At 32.4% G+C, this 23,357-nt stretch overlaps 1 protein-coding gene across 1 annotated transcript in view; it reads right to left on the reverse strand.

Moving 5' to 3' along the window:
* Window positions 1-23,357, reverse strand: part of LOC142332280 (WD repeat domain phosphoinositide-interacting protein 4-like) — a 31,494-nt gene that overhangs the window by 3,828 nt on the left and 4,309 nt on the right. Inside the window, exons 3-6 of the mRNA XM_075378613.1 lie at window positions 22,126-22,318; window positions 21,274-21,454; window positions 16,574-16,782; window positions 10,935-11,036 (exon numbers count right to left, since the gene is read on the reverse strand). Of these exons, the coding sequence (XP_075234728.1) occupies window positions 10,935-11,036; window positions 16,574-16,782; window positions 21,274-21,454; window positions 22,126-22,318 (685 nt within the window). The remainder of the gene's footprint in view (window positions 1-10,934; window positions 11,037-16,573; window positions 16,783-21,273; window positions 21,455-22,125; window positions 22,319-23,357) is intronic.

Here is a 23,357-nt window from a genome sequence, read left to right on the forward strand (position 1 = left end):
GTAATTAAATGAGACAGAACAGAGGATGATGAGAAATTAAGTATTAATGTAGGGAAATATAATATGCCACAAGTTATAAAACTTTATTACATAGTTAACATAAGTAAAATGACAAAGAATGGATGAAAATATCACAAGCATACTGACACAAACAAGGAGAGTTTTCAGGCGACAAAATCTACTATTATCTATTATAGATCTAAGAGGTAGAAAGCTTTTCTACCTTATAAAAATATGTATGTGGAATGTAGAACTTGGTAGTGAAATGAGGAAAAAAGGAAAAGAATACGGGCCTTAGAAATGCAGCAAGATATTGAAAATTAAATGGGCTAATAAAATATAAAATGAAGAGGTCTAAAAAAGAATGGAAGAAGACAGAAGAAGTTCATGTTAAAAGAGACAACCATGTCTGTGAGCCATATAATAAGATATCAAGGTTTAGTTAATTTGGTAATAGAGAGATGCATTGCACACACGATAAAACTGAAGACAAAGACTGGAATATATAAACCAGAAAACTGAGGACATAGGATGTATTAATCGTTTTGATATTAAACGATTATCACGGGCAGAAAGATAGAGAATAGCATCAAACCAGTTTATGATGACAAATAAAACTACTTTAACATAGCCTCAAGCACAACAGTCAGACGTTAAGGGATATAGATAAATAATATTTAGAAAGTGTATTATAGCATCCAAAACTGGTGACTTTATTATTAAATGGACGTACAAATCATTTTATGTTTCTGCTTGAAATTGTTTTCCTCAAAATTGTCTTAAAATTTATAAAAAACAAATTTTATACAACCAATCTGTGCTGTAAAGAATATATTAAGAAATTTGTACTGTAAAAGAGAAAATACAAAATTCATACATTTTCTATATAGTTAAAAAATTACTTTATTTCATGATTTTTCTTAATATGCCTAAATATTGTTTAACCGGTTGCCATAGCAATTGAGTCTTACTGTATCACTTTATCTAATCGATTCTTTGTCCTAGAAAACAAAATACAAAATGTAAATTCTGTAAACTCACAGAGAATAATTTTGAAAATAAAAAAAAAACTGTTTTGATGTAATCTCAGGATATTAATTCGTGGATCGAGGTCGAAGTGTGAGAAAAGTCAATACTGTATCAGAGCAGACATCATATCCGTTTCAATGTAACCAACCTGCCCAATTTGTTGATTTCACTGCACATCTTTATAAACACAGTTTGTCTAGGCATCAAGATACAATTTCATCTATTCTGTTTTTTGACTATAGAGAACTTCTTTATCCTATTTTCATAAAGAATTTCTCTGATATATAGTGTGGCTTGCATCATTACAAAATTTTGTTTTTATTTTCAATGATTTCATGCTAAACAGAATTTAAATGGTACGCTTGTGTAATACAGAAATAGTTCTGTTGTTTTCATTTTACTGATGCATGGGGGGGGGGAATAAGTTTATTTAAATATAAAAAACTTAGTACTTACTTAACATTGGTCTTACAATTCATAATTACCGGCACCAAACCGTGAACTGATCTGTACTTGAGAGATATTGTGTTTTTGTGTCTGACAAGAATATTTTATTTATGTAATTTAACAAGCAGAATTTATCACTTAAAAAAGTTACGTTAATAAATAGCATGCAATTACAAACATTAATTTTGTGACTGTATAATTAAAAAAATAAAAAACTTTTGAGTATATTTTGTAGTATGTAGTATATCAGTGGCGGATCATAGCTAAAATTAGTGGAGGTGCTGCTCAAGAAAATTTTTAGCCTTTGTTTTAAAATAGTGTAAAAGGAAAGAAACACATATGAAATGACAATTTATTAACAAACCTGATAAAATCTAAATCTAGAATTTTATATGTATTTTATATTTAGGATTTTATCACATCAAGAATATGGTACACAGTTTTTAAGCACAATACACGCAGAGTAAAAAAGAAACTACCTTCCACCAGCACGCCAGGTTGGAACTGTGGGAGGGACAGTGCTCTCTCTCCCTTGCAGCTTCCTATGTGTGCATGCGCACAACAGCCAGAAACACCAAGCTGCTGAAACTGTGAAGCGCACAGTTCCATACAAAGATTTTTGTATCTTTTTCATAAACTGGGGGATGACTACTGACATTAAGCTCAAGGATTATATATTGTACAAGTATAAAGAAAGAATTAAAGAAAAAAGGACTCATTATATTAAGTGTTATTGATAATAACAAGGGGAAATAGGAGTTTTTACAGTTCCACAGTGCCTGTATGTAAGCCACCACTTGATTAAACTGCTTAACATGTACATGCTTTAAAGAATCTTGAAAATAAACTATACTCTTAACAGTCCGAACTATTCAGTTTGAAAATAAATTTTCTTTAACAATTCATTACTTTAAAAGTTAACTGTATTATATTATCTGTACATTAGTACATTATGCAATGACCCTATAACTATAGCCTTCAATGCACGAGTATGAAGTAAGTTATGACACAAGCCTTGGCGAGCGTTATTAACTTTGCAAGAGTGCAGTAATTGCCATTATAGAGTGTTGCATACCATATTTTTTCTACAGCTGAGGTAATATTGTGATTATTGATTTAGATCAATGATAGAATACAGTGTTTACAGAATATTTTTTTTTTTTTTTAATTTTTGAGAACTTAAACAAAACATTTCAGCGTCAATAGGTCCTAAGTAGTAAGCTCTGCCTTTTCTTTAACATCAATCATGTAAAATACATTTCTTCTTCAGAATCCAATATAATTAACAAAAGAGTAAACAGTATAATATAAAAAATTACTTATCTTTGGTGTACTTTCAAATTTACCTCTGCTTGATAACTACTAAATTGGATTTAAATCAAATTAAAAAGACAGCTCTGATACATTAAACCATATCTACTTCCCAACAGACAGTGGTTGAAAAGAGCCCCACTTTTGATCGGTTGAACACCTGTATCATAATGGAAATCTGTTTCATAATGATCCTCATTATGATACAGATTCCATCTGCGTCATTCAAATCTTATAATACAGCCAATTCATTATAATTTTTATAAAAAAATCAAGATCTATTTTATTATTTAAGTTTGTCTAAATTAAATAAATGTTTTTTATAACAATTAAAATTTGGTTTAAATTAAAAGAATTACTACAAAAAATTAGCATGAGCTATGTAGGCTTATTAACATAACTATTATGCTGATTTAGTGCGTATAAAAACTTTGATTTAAGGTCCTGTTTGTACCAAACATTTATCAACGTGATTTATTGCTTAGAAAAGAAATCAAAAAATTGTACAACTACGCATTTTTTTCTTATTATTCAATTAATTTAAATATTTTCATGATAAACTTCGTACAATGTTTAATTAAAATATATTACATAATATTTATAGTGAAAGAAAATAATTATTTTCTTGAAGAGCAGTCATACCAAACATTAAATGGAGAAAATTTAATTTTAAAAGTATGTATTAAAAATTGTTATTTAATAACTATAATTCTGTTATATTAACTTAATACTAAATAATTTTTTATTATTTCGTACCACTTTGTGGATTACCACAATGTAGAGTGGAGGTGGCACAACGGGTCTTGATAATTGGTGCCATGGCAGTGAAAGCCGCTCTTTGAATCATTCTTCTATCCTTTTAGATAACATTTGCCTCATAACCTAATAGCGAACGGCCTTCGTAAGACGAATTGTGGTGTTAGTTGGATCAGAGAACAAATTTTGTTGAAATTTTATTCACCTCAATGTATAGCTAATATTTAAAACACTATTACATTTTTAAATTTTACTAATTTAATTATACACACACACACAAAACACTATACATATAAATGTAAGTTATGTCATATTTAGTTGGTTCACTGATGAAAATTCTTTTATTAATATCCAACCATTTCCTGTGAAAAAATGATGTTATGCATTTTTCAAAATGGTAAATACGACAAGAATTACAAAAGCTTGTCACTTTCACTATCTTCTTGAAATGAAATAATAAATGATATCATAGTATTGTCAATGTGTTCTTGTCACTTATATTTAGCTTCCGTTTCCTTAAATTTATTACAATACACCTTATATCTTTTTTCATTTGCATCGATTTATTTTTACGTAGCCTTAGAACATCTTTGATATGAAAAGTTACATTATGAGTTGCTATATCCTTTAACTTCTGACCAAACCATCTCGATAGGATTTAAATCCAGGTGGTATAGAGGTTGGAGAACTCATGCCCTTTTTTTGTTAAAATTCATCAACAAACACGTAGACATTCTGACCCCACAGGAAAGACACCCTCCACTAAATGTTTGTTTGCTTTTACAGACTCGTACAACTGTGATTTCAGCATTGAGGGAGAACGAGGACCAGAATGCTTTTGCAAACACTTCACTGTATTTATCTTTTCCAGCAAACACTATAAGTTTGCTGCCTTTTGAAATAGGAACTTTCAGCCCATTACCTAAATTACTACACCACAATTTATTTGAAGTGCGGAAAAATATATGACTCATCAAGGTGCACTACCGGCCCCATTTCGGTTCTAAATTTTTTTTATGGAAGTACGATACTAAACACGCTTAAACCTTACGTCTATTGCTCAGCGAGAACCTTCCTGTTATTTTTAGTTTTTCTGTACCAAAAGCCTAATTCTCTTATTATTTTCCTCAATAACCAATAGCATCTTTGGCGCTAACATTATGCTTTTCACAGTCGGCAGTTTTTTATGAATTTCATGAAATTCGTTTATAGTCCATCTCACTATGCGCTTGTCAAAATTATCTAGTCCCGTAGCAGGTTTTTCTGGGAGTTTATATTTTATTCAAATAAAGAAAGACGTCTCTGCCAGATTTTTGACTAATTTTTCTAGCAACTGCTTTTTCTCTTTTCTCACTACTTGGACTTAGGATCACATCACCCCTCACACAGCTTCTGTTCTTTCTTCATAATTTTTAATCTGAATCAATTGTCTATCTTCCTTTTTCGACTTCAGAAATCAACCATCTCCTTGATTCATAAATTCATACACACTATTTATTTCCTGGGGCTGTTTTTGTTTTATTTTTTGCTTTTTACAGAAAAATAATCAAGTGAACCCAATTATAATACACTAAAAATATACAACCAGTTATATAATGCGATTACTTTTCTCAATCAAAACTCGAGTAAAAAGAATTTGCACAAATGCACTTACAGGATCAACAAATACAGGACAATTAGCTAATTGGATTATACTTAGACATTCAATAAAGTAGACATACAGGTAATTATTTATTTTTACATACGTTTGGCTGTATTTGGAAACTATGAGCACATAGCAAACAATATAGCTATATTTTTCTCGATATGATACTAAAAAGGCAACTTATTTCCTGAGATATTAATTGGCTCGTCTGTGTTTATTTTTATGATAAATATAATTGCAACAAACTATAAAGTATGCTTATATATGACAGACAATTACAATGTTATTTAATTTATCATTATGGTTTGTCTGCTGATGTAATTATAATACTTGTAAAGAATAGGCATACATTTTTACAACATTTAACAATTTATTTATTACCAAATTCCTTTAAGCATCTACATATACAAAAAGCACCTACAGGGGACATAAGTACCTGTACATAGGTTGGTCCTATAATTAAAAAAAATTATATATTTTACACAAATTGTGAAGTATACCTCACTCAATTAAAACAGTACATAAAAAAAAACTATGCCTAAAATTTAAAACATTAATGTTTTAGTATATAAAAACATCATAAGAAACAAAAAAAAAAAATACAGAATCCATTTCTAGATTCTAGCTTCTGATCATATATAACAACTTTATTCTCAAGAGCATTTATCATTGCATCAAACTTAATACTATTTTTCTTTATACTTCTTACATTAATATGCAGGATCAATGACTCAGACTTGGAAAAACTTGAATCTTCATTTATTTCAACCTTCCTGTTAAAAATTAATTCTTCACTAAGATTATAATCTACAACTTCCATAAACAGAATTCAATATAAAATCTCTTTACCAAAGCCAAAGATTACACAACAGATCTAAATGATGACTCTGGGTTTCCAGGGATAATCGATATCACTAATATATTATTCCCATCTCACCTTGTAGCTTTCACAGTTATTTATGTTATCAACAGAATCTTCTATTGATAGTTTTTTAGACAAATACTTGTTGGCACTAATACAATTGATACTTTTTCTAATCTCCGTATTACATGCAGATACATTATTTTCGCCAGCACACCTCAAACATGCTTGAGGTCTTTTGAAGGTATTTTTGCACTTTATCAAACTATGATTAAATCCACCAGTTTTTATATGTCTTAATATTAAAATTATCATACACCTTGCAGTTTTAAAATCCTAGAAAAACAGTTTTTGTCTTCATGATCCCAGCATACACATCACATGTTACTTCTGCTAGGGCTGCGTGATTATTATTTCCGTATCTATATTTAGAACAATGATAACACTATTTTTTGGTAGTTGATTTCTATTGATATCATTGGAAAGTCTTCCTTATTGGCATCAGCTGAGATATTTGTTATTCTTATTTGGGGGTTATTTTCTTCACATGCCTTAGCCATTAATATTTCTTTGTTTTCACTATTGAAGATTTTTTTATATGACTTCAGAGTCCTGAGCACTGCTGCAATTGACAAAAGTGGCCACACAGTTAGACTTATCAATTTTTAAAACTTTAGCACGCGTTTTAGTAGCAACCTGCTCTTTTGTAATGCCAAGGGCATCACCTTTTAAACTGTCATGCAGCTTCAGAATTTAACGAACACATTCTGGTTTTTTGGCACATTTAACATTGCATTTCCGTATGAATTTTTAGCTTCTTCAAGGTTTTTTCTGTAGCTGTAGTGAAAAATTTTAGGAATTTATTGTGCTCACTCAGTTCATCATTTTGTTTAACTAATTCTGCAAAATACATATTTCAAATAATATTCCATAAGTTTTTTTTATGACAAAATGCTTAATGATTTATGAAATATAAACAGCAGAATTAGAAAATATTTAAAAGCAATTCATAATACCATCTGGTAACATAAAATAAAAAGTAGTATTTACAAGAAAGCAATTTGCTTTCTGCACGTGAAAACTAAACTGAATGTTTTCAGTTTTGATAACAGGCACTGTACTAGCAGTCAGTCCAACCTTCAAGATTCACTGCAGCACGTACAGATAATTATGTGCAGATGTCTCATTTGCAGCTGCTACATCAAGACAAGTTCCTGAAAATGTGGGTAATCAATAGTGCGGATCCTGCAGCAAGTTAAAAAAGCTTGTTCAGATGTTTTCTAATCAAGTTGCATCACTCATAGCCACTATTTCAGAGCTAAGATGAACAAAAAATCAGTAGTTGCAGCCAACAAAACCAACATTAGCGGAATACCTCCGGAGCTCCTCTCCCCAAAGATTTTCTGTTATGAGCAGAAGTAAATACAGTTGGCAGTAAGCTCTCCAATAAGCTCCCTGTTAAGAGAACCCACATAAACACCCCCTCTGGAGTGTTGTCTGCGACTTGCCATTTTTCAAAATCTTCCCCATCATCACCTCGTGATATGGAGGATATGATTGAGGAACCACCCAACTCCAGGGCAATGGAAGTTATTAAAATTAACAGATTCCAAAAAGAAAAACTGAATCACCTATAATTAATTTTATATATATCTGTAATTCTATATCTATATATGTCTATAATTAACTTCATTCATGAATATTATCCAGTGGAACGTTCAAGGTCTTTGGTTGCAATGAAGATGTTATACTTGTAGTATAGTATAGATGAGTGCACCTTTTGTAAAAGTTGGGGATTCAGTCTGTGAATTAAATGTTCCCTTTACATTCAATGAGTTGTCACATACATTAAAAAACTGACATGACTCCTCCACTGGACCTGACAACAGTTATCTCAGTATGCTCTCATACCTTCCAAATTCAGCATTATATCACCTACTGTGTATTCATAATGTGTTGTTTTCTGCACAAGTCTTCTTACCCATCTTGTCGGAAGACATTGTCGTACCAGTACTTAAACCTGGTAGAGATAAAGCAGTAGTCTGAAATCAGACTACCTCCTTGACAAGCATTTTGTGCAAAGTGATGGAATTAATGGTGAACGCAGGCTTAAATGGTACTTAGAGAAACATACTCTGATATCTCCAGAAGAATGTAGTTACCGCCAAGAACGATCTTCCATTGACCATCTCGTTATCACTGGAAACAGCTATCCAAAATGCTTTTCTGCTCCACCAGCAACTTGTCACTATTTTTTTTTTTTGACATTAGAAGAGCATATAACATAGCCTGGCAACATGGTATTCTAAACACTCTTAAAGAATGGAGAGTCGTGGCAATATGATTGCTTTTATTAGTTTTATTTATTGCTTTTATTAGTTAGGTTTCTTAAATGACATGAACTTTCCATGTTCATGTTGGAGATTCCGTGTTGAGTAGGGTCACATTGAGGATAAAATGTCTCAAGGAAGTGTATTAAGTGCTACCTTGTTTACTATAGCCATCAACTGTATTACTAAATGTGTGTTGCCTGTTTTATGTTCTCTACTTGATGATTTTGCTATATATATATCACAATTCATTCAACAGTCACAGCTGACAGACTACAATAGAATACTATGTCTCGCCTTGAAGTTTGGCTTCATATTCTCACTTAAGGAAACAAAATGTGTAGTCCTTTCTCGCCTATGAGATTCTTTTATTCCAAAAGTTCGTGTCAATTAAGAGCTAACTTCGATCTCTCCTGACAAATTTTTAGATCTTTGATGGTCGTCTTACGTGGGTCAAATATAGAAAACATTTAAAAGCAAGATGTTTAAAAATTCTAGATATGTTACGAGGCTTTAGCAACACCAAGTAAGACTGATCATGTATGTTGCACTTTTATTATTCTTTAGTTTGGTCCCGTCTGGATTATGACTGCATCAACTACAATTCAGAATACCATGCTTAAGATGCCGGGTCTGTACATCACGCTTTTCTTTGTCTTCCTACAGGTATCTTTAGACCAAGTCCTGTCGCAAGCATGCTTGCTGATTGCGATGAGCCATCACTATGGGAAAGATGGGACCAGTTGTTAGCATCTTACACTGCTCGTCGTAAAGGATAACCAAATCATCCAGTCTTTAAAGCAGTCCTTGCAAACCCTCATTTACAACAGTATGAAAACCTTGCACACTATACAGCACCAATGGGTGTTCATGCCCAGCATTTACTGTACCTATTAGATTTTGACACACCTTCTATTTTCCCAACTTATTTCTGTTTATGTCCTTCATGGAGGACTCGACCCAATAAAATTTAATTATGACCAAACCATATATAATAAAAAATTCCTACTGTCTTTTAGCAAATGTTTTACAAATTTCTATCAAAGACAAACCCCCAGACGCAGCAGTATAAACAGATGGATCTAAACACAATGATACCATTGCATGCACTTTTGTTGTAAATGACAGAACCTATACGTTCGGTCTACCTAATATTGCAACTGTCTACAATGCTGTACTGTACACCATCAATTAGGCTTTGAATATCATTAACCCAAAATACAATTACATCCTCATTGGTAGCGATGTGTATAGTGTACTCCAAGCTACAGAAGATTTGTATTCTAAACATCCAATCGTCATCAAAATTCATAATGCAATCGCTGAGTTGAACTGTTGCAACACACAAGTTAGTTTCAGCTGGAACCCTAGCCATGTGGTAATCCTGGGTATTGAATGTATGGATTCCGCTGATGAAGAAACATGTAGCTAACCATCTTTCACCATTCATGTTACTACAACAGATTTTATTAACTCTATTATACACACTCTTCGAGGAAGGTGGCTGGACTACTACAGTAGATAATAAACTCTGATACATCAAGGATGCTACGCTGCCATGGAGTTCTTCAATCTGCAATAATTGTAGAGAAGAGGTTATTTGCTGTCTATGAATAGGGCATACTAATCTTACACATAAACACCTAATGAATCAGACCGATGCACCTGTTTATGTTTGCTGTGACTGCCAACTAACGATACACCGCAACCTTCTGGACTCTGTGTATTATGCAGCATTGTAGACTTAAATATTAGGGGCTAACATCCAAGATATTTTAGGAAACAATAAGATGCTACTATCGAATATCTTTTAAGGCTGTGCATCTGTACTCGACTATTGAATAATTATTGAAATATGTTTTCTTTTGTAATATTGTATTATTTGTTCCAGGCAATGATAACACGAACGTGTTTTTCGCCCTCCTAAAAAAAAAATATTTTATCTTACTGTGTTCAATTTCTAGTAAAGCAAAGATTGATATAGTATGAAACCTGCCTGCAATAGTGTTTAAATGTTAATCGATAAGCTAAAACAACTTGTAAAACACTGACATTTTTCTAAAAGTGATATTAAATAGTATTAATCTGCAAGAAACAGTTTCAGCACAACCAAACTGTGTATGTTACTGAACACAGTTATTGGATGGCCTAACGGCCCATCAAAATATTTGGGAAGGTTAGATAAATTTATGATGAGATGTACTCAACAAAAAAGAAAAAAAATTAGACTTAATATCTTATAAAAAATTATAAAATTCAAAGAGCTTGATCTAAAGAAGCAAGCACATAAATCCTTTTACTAATAAATTAGCAACACCACTACATAAAAATGTGACTTTAGTTATCGTATTTTAACAAAATACAGTAAGTTACATTTTATCAATTAACATATTTTATTCCCACCCACACACTATTTGTTAACGATAAAAAGCAATTCTGAAATTATAATGCTATCACTATTTTAAGGAAAGGCTCAATGATCTCTATAAAATAATTTAAATATCTTATATATCTAGTTTCAATTTTAAATACTAAACAAAAATAATTTACTTACGTGGATCTCCTATTGAGATGCGTGTCCTTTAGGGCAAATATGTGTATTGTTCCCTTATCACTGGAGCAACAAATGAAATCTGAATCCATACTGAAATTTATACTGAAAAGAACATAAATAAAAAGTGTAAACCTTTTTTTCCTTTAAATATAAAACACTGTATCGTCTGACAACAATCAACATCTAATGTATAACTGACTAAACAGTGGGATTAAACTGACTAAACTTTGGAAGTTTTGCATTGGCTGTCCAATTGATGTGTGCGCTTAGCTATATTACTACATTGTTCAGCAATTTATTACAATGATAATATATACAGCGCCAGGTAATATATGGAAGTAGGGATGCTAAACAAAACAAGATCGATGCATGTGATGAAAATGACATAAACATGTACAACTCATCATTCAATCACTTCTCGGCCTCTGGCCCCATGCTGTAAAACTTGTGTTCACTGATACCGATGGCGATAATTTTCTTTCTACAAGTACAGCATGCCTACGTTCATGTCGTCCGGGCTGACAACAATCAGTGGCTGCCAGTTAACCTGCGCTGCTGTGATGTTTGAGCTACACAGATGCGTAGTGTGTTGCAGTAGTGCCACTGTCAGCTAAGTAAGGATGTTTCCTTTGTTAAATCATGTCCCCATTTCAGAGGGTTGTGAGGCCAAAGAATTTTTCTAGATCCTCTGGCAGGTTTGGGAAGTCATTTGCTCTGAACTCACCAGTGGTTTGACTTAGGAGCTTTTAGCATTTGACTTCTCGAGTGGGTTGTGTGAGAACAGAAGGCCTTGCTCAAGAAAGAGATTGTGAATACTCATCAGGTCTTGAGATAGGAGGTCTCAGAGGTCTCCATGAGGGTAGTGGAGTGTTCTTGTGTACCGGTCGATTGCACTAAAAATCCTGCCAAAACCTCTGTGTCGAGCTGTGCAGGGAAAACGGTAGTTGGAATCATGCAGAGAAAGCAAGGCTATGGAGGGCGCAACCAGTACAAACGGACCCTCCTCACAAAGTCATGGGTGGTGAAGGATAGTGATGTGGTGGTCGGCCCTAAGCTGGAGATCTCTATCTCCAGCTTAGAAGGGCGAAGCCTTCTATAGGGAGGTTTAAGGAGATACGGTCTGCATGGATTAAATTCTCCTCAAAAGAAGGCATCTCGGATTTCAATAAAGGCTCGACAGTTAGTCGACTCTTACCTGTTCGAGTGTAGTTTGATGGTTGTTGAGCTGGCTTTAAAGTGTGAAAGACTCCAGGGCGCCAACCAGGTCCTTGATACAATTGTGTTAAGGCTCTTGGGAAAGGTTGACCAGGTTGTGGAGGGAGTCAGCGGTTTCAAGCTGGTGACAGGTGAGGCTGTTGGTGAACTACACAAAACTATTTAACGGGTGGAAGAAAAGGTTAAGAAGACTATCTCCTTTGCCACCCCTGGGCCTAAGCGACCTACTCCACCGCTGCCAGTCCAGGATCTGGCTGCAAAAATTAAAAGGGCCACTGTCAAGATGGTCCAGGGGCATTGTCAGCAATGACAGAGCTAACCCTGAAAAAAAATCCTGTACCTGAGCAAAGAAAAGTTCCATATTTTCCAGGTTACAAAAACAAGGGACAATAGCGTCATGCTGGAGATCGATGTTCTAAAGAACGGGCTGAAGGCTCAGTTGCTGGCCGAGTGGAGGCCGCAAATATTGGTCTACGATTTGTCGAGGGCAACGAGGGTAGAGGAACCTGAAATCCTCAGGGTCATACACAACCAAAATCCTGTGTTGGAAATGGCTGTTGAAAACTTCCTCAACGGGACCAAGGTAATCCGGCAGTTGGGGCGGAAAGAGACTAAAAAGAGCCACTGTTTAATTGAGATCTTGCCAAAGATCTGGCAGAATCTTCTGATCATACATAAGTACAAATATAAGGGGGCTTTGGTCACACCTCTCTCTGTTGCAGAGCACAGTCGGAGATGTATGGTCATTGAGCCCTTGCTGGGCACAGGGCAGCTAACTGCACTAATACGACCACGCCTGTGAAGTGCGCTACCTGTGCCTTGGTGAAAGGCTTTGATTCCGAACACCGGGTCAGGGGCAAGCAATACAAGTCGCATGACAAAGCTCGGGTGAAGATCGTGCATAATACGGCGTATGGCGACACCTGAATTGGGGGAAGCTTTCGAGGACAGTCGTCCACATCGAACGCTTAAGCCTGGGGCAGTTAAAACTGCATCATTCCCGGGTGGCCACCAATGAGAAGCCATGAGGATCCTTGAAGAGTACAACCTCGAGATCCTCTTGGTCCAGGAGCCGTACAGGGTCGGGGATAGGGTGGTCGGCTTCCATGGAGTGGATGTTATTCAATCTTGTAGGGAACAGCCGCTCTCTGCGATTGTGGTCGGCTCGGTATCGTTGGGTATCTTCTGGATGCCCCAGATGAGCAATTCACCATCGTGCAAGTCACGAGGGGTACGGTCGATGTCATACCAGTATCAGGATACTTCCAGCTTGGATGGAGTATCGACGAATTGCTGGCAAAGTTGAGACGGATCCTCGACGGTCTCCTGGGCATCAGAGTACTGGTTGCTCTGGATGCTAACGCCAAGTCTTCCGTTTATGCATTTCCATAAAGAGGTTTGTTAACTTATAAACTATCAAATAAATTTGAATTTGGTTTTAATAGTAATTTTTTTTAATTAATTTTTTGAATTTTGCTCTTAATTATGCATTGCACACTAACACAACTTCAGACTTATTCTATTTTATATATAATACAAAGAAAAAGATATCCTAAATGGTACTTGAAATAAATCTGAAAATTAGATAATACTCAAAAGCTATTAACAAAAATCAATTTAAAATATAGTCAGATTTTGTTTGTTAAATAATCATCATTATCATTTAGAGGTAGGTTTTGAAGAATTAGTATAAAAGAAAAAACTAGAAGTAACATCTGAAAATCCTTTTTTATTTTTTGATGTAGTCTCAACCAACGTGAATACACTTATCCAGTTGTATTATAAAAACAAATGATATTTTTTTAGCAGCTTGAAACCTGCTGCATAAATGATCAGTTGCTACCTCATGATATATCTGAACATCATTATCCACAAAATGTTTTCTACCCAAGTGAGATTTTAACAAACCAAAAAGGTGAATGTCAATTGGATGTAATGTGGATATTAACAGATTGCCACCTGAATTCATCAATTCTCTGGGTCTGAAATAATTTTCATGATGGAGTGATTTCACTAGTTCTAGGTCTGGATGTTTTCTACGAACTGTAACTTAAAGCATACAAAGAACTTTAGAAAATCATGTAGCATTCACATTACCACATAATGGAAATTGGTCGATAGCTTGCCTTGAAAATCCCCTTGAAAAATTGCCTTGAAAATATGCTATAAACAGAACCTTTATGGATGAGAGAATAACCTCAAATTTTTTGCATGAGGCTGAAAAAGAATATATTCATTGCTTTAAATCATACTTTCATTTGGGTGCAATATTAGTCTATATCACACCTGCAAACATAATTTATCCCAGTGACAATCCTTTTAAGCATCTTTTCTTCTTCATGAATGTATTGAGAGAGAAGTTGCACACTAGGCCTACTTGATTTACTGCTCAGTCAACTAAGCATTCACTCACTATACGTACACTTTTTGGAAATTAATATTTTCAAATCATTGCTCAGCAGGCTAAACAATCTATCGGAATTCCTTAGCCCTTTATCATTACTTGCCTGTTAGCTCAAATCATCTCTATCTGCTGCACAGTTGGTTTTGAAATGACTTTAATAGGATGACCAGGTTGATTTTCATCAAATTCTGAGTTTGAGAATTTACTGATATAATTATGCACCTCTTAACAAACAAACACTTTTCATAGTAACCAGGAAACATTTCCTTATGTAGTAAGGAAACATTTTGATTGTAGTAAGTACATCTAATATTATTTTTAAAAACTATTCACTCATTTTCAATAATCCCGCATCAGTTTGCAATTTATTTACTAATTTCCCTTTGTATTAGATTTAAATCTTTTCTATATTGTCCTATTATTAACACTTGATAACAAGAGATTTCTTCTCTGTGTAAAACTCCTGATATGTCTCAGTTCAAGAGCTTTTTGTCTTGTTTATTTTCTATATTCTTTCAATTTTTAAAATCAAAAACCAAAATGCTTCAGTGATTGGAACTTTTATAATTATCTTGTCACTACATTTACATTCCATCTTTTAATAATAATTTTTTGTCTATAATATTCAATATTACTAAATTATTGTTTCAATTAAAAGGATAATGGTGTAACAGAACCAGTATAATGGACCAGGGTAATGGATTCCTTCCAATTAAGTATGACAAAATAACCAAAGGAATTGAGAAGGATCTAAAAGGGATCCTTTTCTCAGGTTAATAGATTCGTTTAACAATCTGTCCTTTGTAGTATAGATAATGGCCCCTCCAACAGCTGTTGTTCAACAAGAAGGGTTACTGGACCAAAGGGTTACTGGACCGAAATATGAATTTATAGGAAAACATAAGAGCACAGATGATGAAATTATTATGCTTCAACAGTTACAGAATGAGACAAGTACTGGTTCCATAGGCCAAGAGATACAAATACTGCCAGGATCAGTGAGAACAGTTAGCTGTTAAAGAGAAGGTAAGCGAGTAGTTCTGCAAGGCCACGTTAGAAATGTTTGTGTTATGGCATTATCAGTAAGCATGTAGTAACAACGAATGAAGAGTATATACCACAAGCATTCCAGTGTGGGCAGTGGTTGAATGCAGGAAGTTGTTCGATGAGTTATTGGTAAACAGTGGTGAAAGTGACAGTATTAGAATTCATTCATAAAGTGTAGGGTAGTTAAACAGTAAAAATTATGATATTTGCAGAGAATTGAATTGTATGAACTTTAGACTAATCTTATCTTGTTGTAAATGCAATATTAAGTATTAATATTAGTGGTCATCATAACACTTTTAGTAAATTAGACTGTTTTCTGGTTTTTATAATTTAACTATCTTTAAACAAATCTTGTCCTTATTTGAATTATTATTTTGTATTCATATACTCACTATTATTATTATTATTGTTGTTGTTGTTATTAATATTATTATTATTCATGTTGTTATTACTATTATTATTATTTATTTAATCTTCTATGTTTTTAGAGTAATAGATTATATTTATAACAAATTTTTAGTTTGTTAGTCTCTTGATATCCTGGTTGAGCGCCAACATGTAACAATATTTTAAACAAATATAACATTTTTGATACTTTCACTTTTTCCCAGGTAGCTATTACTCAAATCTCAAATTCTTTTTACTTTCTTCCTGGTACTTCTCATGTATGGATTAAAAAAGCTAAGGGAGTAGGCTAAATTCTTGCATTATTCCTTTCTGTAGCTGTTCTCGAGTGACCATATAATAGCTAAATAAAAATTAATCAAAGTTCAGTGAAATTATCATAACCTGAAATTTTTCATTTGAAATCAGCAATAATGCATGTAATGTACTTGTTATTTTGTATTAAAGATGTTTAGGTCTATCGATGTTATTCCACTCATGATGTACACTCTGAATTTCATAACTGAGCAGACTTTATATGAATATATATTGGTATATTAACATATATGATATTTTTGTACATTACCAATATAATGTTGCAGGATCAGAGCCGCGTCTAAACTCAACAAGTAGATTGCGCCTTGCTGTATCCCATACACGTATAAGCGTCCCTTTTACAGATGCAGTTGCAACCATAGTGCCTTGTTGATTTAACGCTATGCACGCCAAATCACCCTGATGTGCATTAACTGTGACTGGTGCACTAGATATACCTGCCTCTGTACTGGCCAAATCCTAGTAAAAATAAAGTCAGATAATACTAATAACAACAAATGAATTCAATCTCTGCAAATAAAATTATGAACAAAGTGAAAAAATAAAAATAACAAATAGTTTGAAAAATGTAATCTAATTATTATCAAATTTTTGTTACAAATTACAAAATAACATCTGCTAGAGCACAAGAATCTTTTACAGTTCAAATAGCACATGTTATAATAAAATAATAAGCAGGATGCATTAAATAATCACATTTATTGTATTATAATTACAGCTGGTTATACTAGATAGCTTAAGAGAATTTAGTTGAAAAGAACAAATAAATATTTTATTTTAGCCGAAAACTAATAATTAATACATACATCGTATCAGAACATGTAATTACGCTATTTCACAGATTAAAAAAAGGATCCAGTAACTTCCTGGATCAGTCAAAGGAAACAGTGAGTGATAAAACCTTGATCGCAGCCATGTCCAATTACTTATAAACATTTTTTTAAAAACTAGCTATAGTCTATATTAATAATTAAAAATAAAAATGTATGAAATAATAGTAAATTAATCAAACAAAGACATTAAATATTTATGATAAAAATTATTTAAGCATGTATTATTTGTATACATTAAATAAATATGCAAAAAAACTCAGATTTTATCACCATCATCATCATTATTATTATGATTATTTACAGAATCATAATAATACTATTCTTACAAAAAAGAATCTTTTAATTAAAAAAAAAAATTACTGCTGTATTTTAAATGGGTCCAATACTCTACAAAAAAAATCTAATCTCGACACCATATGACTTCCTTATACGCCTATTAAACTACATATATACATTATTTTAAAATGAAAAGTAATAAAATTTTATTTCATTAATAACTTTTGATATTTTTTTTATTGCTATTGTTGAATTATTTCTTATTGTAATTTTTTTAAAGTCAATATATTTAAATTAAACAAAAATATTAAAAAAAAAGAAAAAGATGAAGTCCGATTTGAAGCCCCTTGTAAGATATATATTATATTTCATTAATTAAACTTTTATTTGGCTATAACTCTGGAACCAATGAAAATAAGTATCACTTATGATATATCGTTAAAAAGTTCTCAATGACAGCTTATTACTGCAGCTACAAAAAAGCTCAAAATCCAACTTTTTGGATTTTAGGCTTTTTTGGACACTTTGGTCCAGTCAATTGCAATCAAAAGGGGAGATGTGAAACTAGATGTTACAACAGTCCTAAAGCCAAAATTTCAACATCCTATGGCTAATCGTTTTTAAGTTATGCAAGATACATATGCATGAACGTACAGATGTCATGCTGAAATTAGTCAAAATGGATTCAGGGATAGACAAAATGGATATTTCCGTTGAAATCTAAAAACCAAAATTTTTTGTGATCACAATAGTTCCTTTACTTTGCACAAGGAAGTAAAAATGATAACAGAAGCATAAGACCTTTCTTATACGCTGAAGATTACAGTTACATGAAAATATTCTGCTGTTTGGATAAATACAGATGGATATTAATTTTTTTTTTTAAATAAACGGCTAATCTATTTTAGCAAAGGTTACATTAATACACTCGTAGATAAGTTAAAATTTTTAATTTACCAAATACTGTTCTACATGATTATACAAGGGACATTCAATAATTAAAGACAAATTGATGTAGAAATGAAACAGTTTGTAGGAGGAGTTTTGTACTTTCATGATTTTAGGTTGGCATCACTTGCATGAGCTGAGAACAGCTGATGGATAAAAATTGTTTTATTTATAACCTCAATATTGCATTTAACGATGGCATGTCTCCTTGAAGTTCCCACATTTGTTGAACAACGTTCAGTGATCTGTTTTTTTGTTTTCTGAAGGTGAAAGACCACCTACAATCTTTTTCTCAAATGATTTTACAGTATGGTGAAAGTTGTATGAACCACGGATATTTTTATAAGTGGATAGAACAGTTCAAAAATGGATGAACCTCAGTGACTGATGAACAATGTCCTGGCCGACCAGTTGGAGTGTAAACTCCTTCGCTTGAAACCCACATTGACGACATATTCATGAAGACCGATTCACAGTTGAATATATAACAAAAATGGTTGCAGTAAATGTTAGCACAAGTAAATGTTAACAGCAAAACAAGTTGCAGGTGGGTCCTGAAAGAGTTAATGCAACAACACAAGGAAACAAGACTCAAAGTGTGTACAGACTTGAAAGAAAGCTATGAAAGGAAATGTGACCCTTTTCTAAACAACATTTTAACAAGTGATGAAACTTGGTTTCACCATTTTGAACCAGAGTCCAAAAGACAAACCTGGGAATGGAAGCACACCAGCTCATCTGTCTGAAAGAAATTCAGTATGCAAGCATCAGCAGGAAAAGTCATGTTGACTGTCTTTTGGGATGCCCAAGGTGTCGTCTTTTGTAATTATTTGGAAAATCAGCATACAATAAACAGTGCCTACTACTCAGACATGCTAATGAAAAAAGTAAAGCCAGGAATGAGAGAAAAATGTTGCTGATCTCAAAGAAAAGATGTAATATTGCTACACGACAATGCTCGCACTCACATCACCCAGCTGACCCAATAAACCATTAGAAAAATGGGTTGGGAGATACTACCACATCCTACCTACAGTCCAGATTTGGCTCTTCAGATTTTCATTTGTTTGGTCCATTCAACGAGACATTACGTTGAAAAACGTTCAGCAACAACAAGGTCAAAGAACTTGTGGGAAAGTGGCTCACACAACAAGACAAAGACTTCTTTGCATCAGATACAAAAAAAACTAGTTCATCATTGAAATGAGTGTACTAATATTGCTGGGGATTATGTTGAGAAGCAGTAAAAGTCTCATTTTGTAAAATACAATTTTTTTTTCTAAATCAATTTTTCTCTTTAATTATTAAATGTCCCTCATATTAATGGGCACTAAACACTAATCAGATAGTCCATTTTTTATCTTGAAAACACATTCTGACTTTTAGAGGAGTCCCTAGAAATGATATAGTTTAGATACGAATTATTTCTTAAGTCTTCAACCTTGAAGATAGACCTGCTATGGTCGAAATCATGTTCTTGTACCCTCTTCTGACATGCTAAAATGATATTCGTAACACACACCTGTCTAACTGCAATGAATGAAAAAAGTAGTATTATGTTCAAAATAGTGGAAGAAAATTTATTGAAATATCATCAAAAATTAGAAAATCAGTGGGAAGAAGAATCAGTTTTCTTCCATGTGATCCAAAAATTCATCATCTTTGTCAACATACAGTTCTAAAAATGTTATCAATACATAAGTCTATGTTACTCAGGTACCTTGAATGGCACAACACAGTCAAGTATGGTTTGACAGGTCCTGTCAAACCATACTGATCTGGCACTTTTGCTTGTTTGCTTGCTTGAATTTGACCCAAATGAAAATCACATTGGAGAAATCATCCATGAATACTCTGAACCCTTGAATTTTCATTTACTTATTCCTTCATCTCAAATTGTCCACAGGAACATGATCTTACAACTGTACAACAACCTTTATGAATTGGCTTTTCCTAAAGACACTCAGGAGAATAATTATGCTATATTTCACTTCTCTAGCTACCTGAGAAACAGGAGAATTAGTGATGAGTGAATCACAGAGGACTTTCAAATTTAAAAATATAGAGGAAATAAAATGTATGTTAAACAATGAACAATTGACAATCGCCCAGTACTGTTAACAGAATTATATTAAATATGCGTAGTTTTACTATACATTGTTTTAATATTTCTGAATCACTTTATATTTACATATTTGAGAATCAAAGATGAAAAGTCCAAAAATTAAGTTGTAAAAAAAAACACAGGAAAGTTGATCGATAATAGAATACAAGATGTCATTAAAATATAATAAGATTCATCATTTAATTTAGCACACAAAGTTTTAACTGCTGTTATGAAGAAAAACGTATTGCAAGGAGGACCAAAAGATAAGCTCAAAGATCATGAAAAACATAAAATCTCTACAAGTGCCAAGACAAAAAAGAGACATAATTTTAAGACAAACTTTTTCAGGATAAATTGAGCTAAGAAACTTAAGTCTTTTTGCTGATAAGAAGCAAGCATCATTGTTTTGCTGGTAACTGTTGTGTTACACCATATCAACTTGAATGCAATACGATACTTATGCGATTCAATTATTCTATAAAAATTCTAGGATTTTTAATGTTACTTGACACAAAAAAAAAATAATAAAATTGAACATCACTGAAAAACTTATAAAAAATGGAAAAGCCACATTTACTTACAATAAAATCTCAGAGCAGGAAAACCATAAATATAACCTGCACATGATGATTTAACTAAAATGGATTTTTTGCATTTAGTTTGATTTTAATTTCAAAATATACCTTCATTAAAAAACACAAAAAATCCTGGTAGTAGAATTTGAATTTGAAATAAGATTATTGACATAATTTAAATTTACCAAAATAACATTAGAAATAATCTTACCACAAGTTGAAAGCTTCCAATTTTGTGGCCAGGAAATGCTAATAATTGCCTTTCGGCAGTCATTATTGGTGTAACTTCACATAATCCAAGGGCATTATGTCTTGTTTCTAATGTAAATAAACGCTGAGCCGGAGAAGGGAATGAGAACACATTCATTTGATTCACAGTCGCAACTACAATTCTGTAGTGAACAAACAATACAAGTTATAATTAGTTAATGTTCACTAATAATCCAACATTTTATTAATTAACTTTCTTTTATTAAAACTATAATAACAGCAATAAAATTCAAGTGATTGTAAATAAAATAAATAAAGATTTAGAAAGTATAGTAGAAGAATTAACCAGTTATCACATCACAACCTGAAATTAGTTTTAGGGATTGGAAAAATGAAAATGCATTACTAAAATAGTCAGTAATAAAAAAAATAGCAATTAAAGATAACTTACTTTCAAATCATATGAAATTATGCTTCCAAAAAATAAATAAATAACAACAATAAACAAATACAATCTGTCAGTTTACATAAATTCCAATGAAGTATATTTAAGAACGAATAATAAACATTTGAAATTGATTATACAAAATAGAAAAAACTGAAACACAAGAATATTGATACAAATTCAAATCATTACCCTTGCAGCTTCAGAAATATGTAATTTTTTATTTTTCATTTTAAGTTTCTTTAAAGTAAAAATCTCCTTTAAAGCGAGAGTTTTTTTTTTATAATCAGCGCAGTGAAAACAAAAACATATACCAAGAATATTGACTTTAGAATACGCGTCATCTTTCTAAATATGAGTAATTACCATATAAATGTAGAAAACAATTATGTGCAATGTTATACATACCTATCTCTTCTTAAGCGCACAGCTTTTACTGGTGATGTGAAAATTAATTCTAATATGAACTTTTTAAGTATATCATCATAAACTAAAACACTGTTATCAGCAAATTTTGGACTTTTACCACCAGCTACAATTGCAAATAAATTTGTTCTATGTAACATTTCACAATGTCTCACACTGCCCATCATTTCAAGATCTGAAAAACAAATACTGATTAACATCTCTTATTTACAATTTATAATACAAATTGTATTTTTAAAGTAAGGTTTATTTTGAATTTGTCACTTATACACATTAGGTAAACAGATAGTTTACCCAATTAGAGAGAGATAGCCTTCCGTAGATCAGTTATTTCAATCGATAATCAACTGTTAAATCAATAGTTTAGTTATTTTACTGTTACTTGTTTATATTGTTGTCTGATAAACAATCTTATGCTACTGTTTATTGAGACAAAAAAGTGTCTTGCTAGTTGAATTTAGTTTTCACAGAACTACTGTGAATTTCCATATGTATAGCAAAATGTTAAAAAATCTTAGAAAAGTTATAAAAAACAAACAATGTGGGATGCCATCCAGCAGGAATTTGTTTTTACCTGGCCACACACAGCAAATCAAGCAGTGAGGCGATCAGAAAAATTTTGTTGGAAAATCTTCGATCATCCACCCTGACTTAGCTCCCAGCGATTTTCTTATTCTTCACCTTAAGCAGCAGCTTGCGTTACACAGGTTTGGCAAAGACAACAAATTGAAAAATGGAGTTACTGCACAGTTTAAATTCCTGACGGCAGAATTTCTTGACAATGGAATAAAGAACAATGAAACGCTATATAAAAATATGTGTTGAAGTTGAAGGCAGCTATGTAGAGAAGTAGTAAATAAACATAGTTTTTATGATGCATAAGTGTTTATTCATATTTTTCAGTTTTTTTTGTTTTTTTTTCAAAATGGACCTAATTTTAAAACCAACCTGAAACAATAACTTTTTCAATCAATAAACACAGAATGATTTGTTAGTCCTGTTACCCAATTTTAAATGTATTTTAAGAAAGGGAAATTTAGGTGGAATAAATAAAATGTATTTGTTACTTACAAAAGAGATTTAATAAAAAGCTATTACTTACACAATTGTTATACACAATATAATGCATACATAATTGTTATAACTTGCAGTTATACATGCACGGACTCTTTTCAGCTTATTAACAGAAACCTTTTTTAAGAGTTGCATTGGAA

The sequence above is a fragment of the Lycorma delicatula genome, chromosome 11 (assembly GCF_047948215.1).
Source record: "Lycorma delicatula isolate Av1 chromosome 11, ASM4794821v1, whole genome shotgun sequence".
In the NCBI taxonomy this organism is placed as follows: Eukaryota; Metazoa; Arthropoda; class Insecta; order Hemiptera; family Fulgoridae; genus Lycorma; species Lycorma delicatula.